Source organism: Microtus ochrogaster, chromosome 1, assembly GCF_000317375.1.
Source record: "Microtus ochrogaster isolate Prairie Vole_2 chromosome 1, MicOch1.0, whole genome shotgun sequence".
Classification (NCBI taxonomy): domain Eukaryota; kingdom Metazoa; phylum Chordata; class Mammalia; order Rodentia; family Cricetidae; genus Microtus; species Microtus ochrogaster.
In genome coordinates this window covers 58,305,572-58,313,231 of record NC_022009.1, presented here as the reverse complement: position 1 = coordinate 58,313,231, position 7,660 = coordinate 58,305,572, and the positions used below count along the sequence as shown (strand labels likewise).

General features: G+C 45.9%; 2 protein-coding genes across 2 annotated transcripts in view; one reads left to right on the top strand and one right to left on the bottom strand.

Annotated features, from left to right (window-relative positions):
- Positions 1-6,604, bottom strand: part of LOC102000661 — a 30,940-nt gene extending 24,336 nt beyond the window's left edge. The window contains exon 1 of the mRNA XM_005343729.2: positions 6,412-6,604. Coding sequence (XP_005343786.1) covers positions 6,412-6,508 — 97 coding nt within the window. The 5' untranslated portion in view covers positions 6,509-6,604. The remainder of the gene's footprint in view (positions 1-6,411) is intronic.
- Positions 6,605-6,946: 342 nt separating this feature from the next.
- Srp54 (signal recognition particle 54) overlaps positions 6,947-7,660 on the top strand; it is a 40,422-nt gene continuing 39,708 nt past the window's right edge. Inside the window, exon 1 of the mRNA XM_026781839.1 lies at positions 6,947-7,192. The gene's annotated coding sequence lies outside the window, so the exon portion shown is untranslated. The remainder of the gene's footprint in view (positions 7,193-7,660) is intronic.

The window sequence follows — 7,660 nt, the reverse complement described above, 5'->3', positions numbered from 1 at the left end:
GTCATATTCCCCGGAGCTGTGCATGTGCAGATGAGGCATGTGCATGTGTCTGTGGGCGTGCTCGGAAGGCAGGGCTGTCATATTCCCCGGAGCTGGAGTTACAAACAGAGTTGCTGGGAACTGAACTCAGGTCCTCTGAAGAGCAGCGAGGATTTTTTTTTTTTTTTGAGACAAGATTTCTCTGTGTAACAGCCCTAGCTGTCCTGCAACTCACAGAGATCCACCTGCCTCTGCCTCCTAAGTGCTGGGATTAAAGGCGTGTGCCACCACCCGGTCCGAGCAGTGATCATTCCTAACTGCTGAACCATCCCTCCAGCCCCTAACCTTTGGACAGTCAGAAACAGCTCTAGTGTGAACTATTAGGAACCCCATGATGAACATTGGGCATGCATGGATTCCTTCTGTTTTCTTCCTCAAGTGCTCAGTTAAACTGAAGCCTTCTGCAACATACTGAGTTCGAGGCCAGCCTGGTTGTACAAAGTGAGTTCCAGGACAGCCAAGACTGCACAGAGAGAAACCCTGTCTTGAAAAAAACCAAACCAACATGCAAAAAAAAAAAAAAAAAAAGTTGGAAGTTGGTTGTTTTAATTTGTATTTATTCAATTATTAGTTAGGCCAAACATTGTTTAGCCTGTACGACAGCTATTTCAGAAGGTGTAGTAACAGTCCTTTGGAAACTTTAACCTTTTGGAAAGAGATTAAAGAAGTGTTAATTGACCACCTAAGGACAGTTAAGATTTTCTCAAATTATACAGAAGTAGGCAGTAGAAGAGAGGGCGGGAAAAGCTTCTCCAAAGGGCATGATAAGTCCCTTAGAAGTTTCTGCTTACATTTAATTAAACATATGGGGGGAAAACCACAGTCAAGGCTGACAGCCCAAGATTCAAACCCCACTTTGGGGGCTGGTGAGTTGCTCAGCAGCTAAAGGCACTAGTGTCGTAGGCCTGAACCCATACATGGTGGCAGGGGGAACCGACTTAACAAAGCTGTGTTCTGACGGCCACATGATGCTGTAGCACACATATGTGCACACATGTTCGTATTTTAGAATCCCACTTTTCCTATGTAGTATGTAGTCCTACCACTGTTTTTCTGAAGCTGATTTCCTTTGTGTCACTTTTAAGTCAGAGACCATGATCACCTCCCATCACAAATGTTAACAATCTACCTAGTTCCTTGGTATAATATACCCCACATGACTGCTATAAAAAATCTCCTGCTGTAATCTGTCATTTCCCTTCCTTACAATTTTTGGATGATTTCCCATTTCTCAATGTATCAAAATTCATTCTAGACTTTTAAAAGAATCTTTTTTCTTTTTTTAAAAATGCTGTTTATTTATCATGTATACGGTATTCTGCCTCCATGTAATCCCTGCAGGTCAGAAGAGGGCACCAGACCTCATTAGGGATGGTTGTCAGCCACCATGTGGTTGCTGGGAATTGAACTCGGGCCCTTCTGGAAGAGCAACCAGTGCTCTTAACCTCTGAGACATCTCTCCAGCCCCCCAAAAATCTTTTTTCATTTTACATACCAATCCCAATTCCCACCCCTCTTCCCATTTCTACCTTTCCCTCCACCCCACCCCCGTCTACTCCCCAGAGAAGGTAAGGCACATTGCTGGAAGAAGGCCCTTCTCACTATATCCAGGCTGAGCAAGGTATCCATCCAAAGAGAATGAGTTCCAAAAAGCCAGTACGAGTAGTAGGGACAAATCCTGGTGCCACTGCCAGTGGACCCATAGTCTGCCCCAGCCATACAACTGTCATCCACATTCTGAGAGTCCAGCTTTGTCCAATGCTGGCTGGAGCTGGTGAGCTTCCATTAGCTTAGGTAAGCTGTTTCAGTGGATATCCACACCATGGTCTTAATCTCTCTGCTCATATTCTCACTCCTCCCACTCTTTAACTTGAGTTTAGGAGACTTTTAAAGTCATTTATAACACCAGAGTCTAACCATTCTATTTGTTTTCAATTTAATCTTGAATTAATAAATAATCATTGTATATTTTTTCTGGGGTACAATAAATACATCGCAGAAGAATCAAATCAGTCGAGCTATCATATCTTTCCCCTCACACACTTATTTCTTGTTGGAAAGAACATGTTAAAATGTGCTTTTAATAATTCTGAAATAGCTGGATGATAAAGGCACACCTTTAATCCTAGCACTTGGGAGTCAGAGGCAGGTGGATCAGAGTTTGAAGTCAGCCTGGCCCACAAACTGAGTTCCAGGGCAGCCAGGGCTACACAGAGAAACCTGCCTCCAAGAATGCAAACAAACAAATTTCTGAAATAAATTTTGTAATCAGTGATCAACACCCCCTCCCCCCCACTTTAACTCCATGTAGTGACTTCCACTCAACGCTATATAGTTTTTCAAGTTTGGCAATTTCCTACTCTACAGAGTGCTAGCCTTTGAATGTGTCTGAACACCTGATCTTAAGTTAGGAGTGCTGTTTTGGATTTCTGTGGAACTGGATGGACAAAGCACTGACCTGCTAGAGATAGGACTATAGGGGAGGGGCTGGAGGGATAAAGAACCCTGGTTTATTTTAGTCCATGGTCATGGCTTCCTGGTTGGCTGTAGAGATGAGTAACTAGCTCCCACCACCATGCCTTCCTGTTAGTTACCTCTGGTGAGGTTATCTGGTCCACAGAGATGAAAAACGTAACACAGTGAGATAATACAATATTTGTCTTTCCTCCCTCCCTCCCTCCCCCCTTCCTTTCTTTCAAAGTATACAGCGTTCTGTTTGTCTGTATGCTTGCTGGCCAGAAGAGGGCACCAGATCTCATTACAGATGGCTATGAGCCACCATGTGGTTGCTGGGAATTGAACTCAAGACCTCTGGAAGAGCAGTCAGTGCTCTTAACCTCTGAGCCATTTCTCCAGCCCCAATATTTGTCTTTCTGTGCCTGGCTTATTGCATATAACACAAAACTCTCTAGATTTATCTAAGTTATTGCAAGTTAACAGAAACTTCTTTTTAAAGGGTTAAGCTTAATCTCGTGTAAACTGTGTGCTTAGATGTGGGAATCCCTAGGTTCAGTGTCACCACCACTCAAGCAAGCCGGCAGGTAAGGCAAGCAAACAACAAAGGCTGAACAACATTCTATTGTGTATATAAAATGTTAAAGCTCCGTTTATAATGCTGAAATAAATACAGAGGTACAGACAGCTTTGATATACCAATTTTAATTCCTTTGGATATATATGCAGAGGTGGAATTGTTGAATAAGTTAATTCTACTTTTAGTGTTTAGAGGACCTTCCAATACCACTTTCCAAAATGGATACACTAATTTAATTTACATTTCTATCAACAACATATAACAATGTCCCTTCATATTTTTGCCAACACTTGTCATTTTTGATCTTTTTGATAACTGCCATTGTAAGAGATGTGAGGTCAATTTCTCACTTTCTATTCTCATCATTCCCTAATATTTTTGCTCTAGATGCATCTCCGCGGTTTCATGCTACTTCCTATCACGCTGCTCCTTCCAACTCTGACCTGTATCATCCCCGGCTCATCTCTAGTGAGTTACTGGAAAGTACGAGGAGTACATAAGGAGTACTAGGTCATATGGTACTTCTTATGCTCTCAAATAAAGGAGACTCCCACTTGCTTTCCTCCAAACCAACCAGATGCCCTATCAACAACCCAACAAGCAGCACAAAACAACTAGAAAACTAGAAAGCAAGCAAACTGTTCCGTTACTACAGGATCTTTGGAGGTAGACTGCGCTAAACTGCTTTTAAGTCTTTAATAAAGCCCATTCATGGCATTAGCCGCCTGCAAACTAGAACCGCTATAGAGCATACAAGGAAAACAAAACAAAATAAACCTAAGGAAAGCTCTGTCTGTGGCCAGAGACAGAGAAAAAAAATAACAGAGACTACCAGGGGGCCCCAGCCCGCACCCCACACAGGCGGAGGTGGCTACTAGGGAACTCCAGCCTGCACCCCACACAGGCGTGGGTGGCTACTAGGGAGCCCCAGCCCGCACTCCACACAGGCGTAGGTGGCTACTAGGGAGCCCCAACCCACACCCCACACAGGCGGAGGTGGCTACTAGGGAGCCCCAGCCCGCACTCCACACGGGGGTGGGTGGACAGGGGTGGGAGCGGGGAGGTGGCTGATGTTCCATCAGTGGAGCCTGCTGTCTCGGGGTCATCAACACCCTGACACCTGCCCAGTAGCAGAAATCACAACAGGCTTGGTTTGACCTCCCTCATCAGTGAAAGGTGGCCTAACAAGGTGACCCAGGAAAGCGGCTTCTGTTCTTGTAGAAAGAACTGAGCACACAGGCAAGAAGAAAGGAGAGTCCCAGGTGCCTACAAAAACCTCTACAGCTGACACTTTCAAGGATTGAAGGCGAGGGAAGGAAAGGCGGTCTGGTCTCGGCATCCTTACTGTGTATAGTACTGGCCAATACGTCGAGAAAGGAAAACCCATGGAAAGGGCGGGGAATGAAATCAAGCATGCCTACGGCCAATACAGAAGCTATCATGAAAACTCACAAAGCATTCCATAGTTTTGGTTTGGAGTTTTTTTCTCTTCTAAGAAAGAACGTGAAGTGGGCTGAGGGGTATGGGAGGAGGTGGGGGAAGGGAAAGAGTATCACCAAAATATATTGAGAGAAATTTTCAAAATCAAAAACATTAAAAAAGGAAATCAAGTCTATACAGAGATGACATGATTATCTTTGGAGAAAGAACTATGGAGTCTACTGAAAAATACCTAAAACCAGTCATTTCAACAAGGTCACAGGTCACAAAACAATGGACAGTTACCCTCACCTTTGTATAGAGAAATGGAAATTCAAAGTTCAATTTATGGGCTGGTCAGATGGCTTGGCAGTTATGAACACTTGTTCTTAGAAGACCTAGGATCAAGAGGATCCTAGAGACCCACATGGTGGCTTACAAGCATCTGTCACCCTCTTCTGGTCTCTGCAGACACATGCAAAACACTCATCTCATTAACAATGACAATAAAAGAACATTACACATTTAAAAACCCTACATTGTATAATAGCTCAAGAAAAATATTTAGGCCGGGTGGTGGTGGCGCACGCCTTTAATCCCAGCTCTCGGGAGGCAGAGGCAGGCGGATCTCTGTGAGTTCGAGACCAGCCTGGTCTACAAGAGCTAGTTCCAGGACAGGCTCCAAAACCACAGAGAAACCCTGTCTCGAAAAACCAAAAATATAAGAAAAAAAAAAAAGAAAAATATTTAGATATACTTTACAAAACAAGGGTGGGACCTATATAATGAAAGAAATCAAAGAAAACCTAATTGTAGACAGCACGCATGCAAATGGGTCGTAACACAACATACCAAATGGACATGCCACATCTCCTAAAATGCTGCAATTTTCTTTCCTTTTTCTTTAGTTTTTCGAGACAGGGTTTCTCTGTGTTACATTCCTAGCTGTTTTGGAATTAGCTCTTGTAGACCAGGCTGGCCTTGAACCCACAGAGATCTACCAGCCTCTGTCCCCTAAGTGCTGGGATTAAAGGTGTGTGCCACCACCGCCCAGTTTATGCAATTTTCTTAAACATCTAAGTTTTATGTTTTTTTTTTTTTTTCAGGCAGGGTTTCTATGTATGACCCTGGCTGTCCTAGAACTCACTAGGTAGTACAGGCTGGCCTCAGAGATTCCCCAGAATTCTCAACTTCTTGTTAAATTCAGGACCCCATCTGGTAAACAGCCACATAGTCTCCTTTAACGTTATTTGAAGTTTCAACATAAATATGACAATTGAAAATTGCTTGAACCTTGGGCCAGGCGGTGGTGCACACCTTTAATCTCAGCACTTGCAAGGCAGAGGCAGGCAGATCTCTGTGAGTTTGAGGCCAGCCTAGGCTACACGAGCGAGTTCCAGGACAGGCTCCAAAGCTACAGAGAAACCCTGTCTCAAAAAAACAAACAAAAGCAAAAAGAAAATTCCCTTAACCTCTGTAATTTTTGGTTTTACTTTTACTCTTAACAGTTTAAAATTAGTCTTTTTGTCCATCCCACACCCCAAAAGATTTCCATTTTACCATGTATAAAAAAATAAATGTATAGCTACATAATGGCTTTTTGTTGTTGTTATTATTAACTTGAGGATAATTCTAACAGTCTTAAACCTTTTTGAACATTGCTATTCCCGGTAGAATCCGCCTGTGCGAGTAACTGAACAAAGAGGTTCTAGAAGCCTGTCTAAAGTCAGCACGGGCATCACAAACCACCTAAAGTTGGTTCTCAGGCATCCATTCCTAAAATGCACAGTGATGACCAGGTGTGAGGTGTGCGGTGGCAGAGAGCTGCCCGGGAACTTGGTGCATAGTTCCCGCCCTGTCCTGGTACCCCAAGATCTAGGCCAACAGCAAACGGCCGGGCTGTAGCTATGACAGCTTACGAGTAGTTCTCATCCAGTGGAGCAGTGCCGGGACATCTGCTGGAGCCGTAGTACCGAGCAGCTGAAGTACAGCTCGCCGAGCGGAGCCAAAGTCCATGCCGCAGCCAGCAACCACAACACGAACACGTTCGCACTCAGCACGCGCAGACAGACCCCGCGCTCGCCGCGACCCCGCCCTCCGTGGAGACGTCACTCAAGAGGGCCGAGCCGCTAAGCCCCGCCCCTTCGGGGATTCCCGCCTCTGGCGGCTGCGGAAGCCCCGAGCCTCGCCCCCTCGCCGGGTCCTCCTGCACACTGTCGCCTAGTCGCTCTTTCTCCAGGTGGCTCTTCGAGTCCTGACTGTCCCCCGAGATAGCACCCGAAGAGGGCCGGTTTCACCGCTAACCTGCCGCCGCAGTGACGTACAGGTAGTATACTAAGGTCAAAGGTCAGCCCCAGCAAAGAACGCCCCTCAATCCTTAGCGTAGGCGGCCGCCGGAACGCGGCTTTGTGCCCCGGAAGCGGAAGTGTGTTTTCTCCACGAAGGGCTGGCCCACGCTGAGTGATGACGTCTCCTCATTGGGCGGAAGGTTCGGTGGCTGTCGTCGGTGTTCCAGCTGGTGGGAGTTGGCTTCTCGGTGCTGGGCGCTGGGTCCCTGGTGTCTGTAGCTGGGAAGTTGGGCTGCGGGGTCGTCCCTGTCCTTCTGCTTCCAGTGTTCCTGGGTGTCATTCTGCGGCGCGGGGCCTCGCCACGGACTCTCCGGCCCTGGGGGGGACCACGGCTTTAGTGGTGCCTTTCGCGGTGAGTCTGGGGGTTTTCCTCGCTCTGCGCTGCTGAGAAAGTAGCCGGGGCAGCCGGACCCCTAGCTTGGGCGGGACACTTCTGCGGGAGTTGTCCCTCCTCACCGCAGGCTGCGATCGCCGAGGCGGAGGTGCCCCAACACTTTTATCTCTTGTCCTCCGTCGCAAGTTTTACTAAAGGATGCGCTGTTTACCCTTTTAATTTGTCTTCAGATTTATCCGAGCCAAATAAGATGTAAGCATTTGTAGTCTCGATGGCTTTCCTGAACTTAGATGAGGCTACTTGCTCAAAGCCTTCTGATGTGTACTGGATTTTGTTTTCCTTTTAGTTCTTAACATATTGTTATTTCTGCACGTAGTAGATCTTGGCTAAATGAATAAGATAGTTCAGTGACAAAGATAAAATATAGTGAAGATTTTGTTTTTTATTAGTTTACAGTACTGACAATGCTTTTGTGTTTTGAGACTC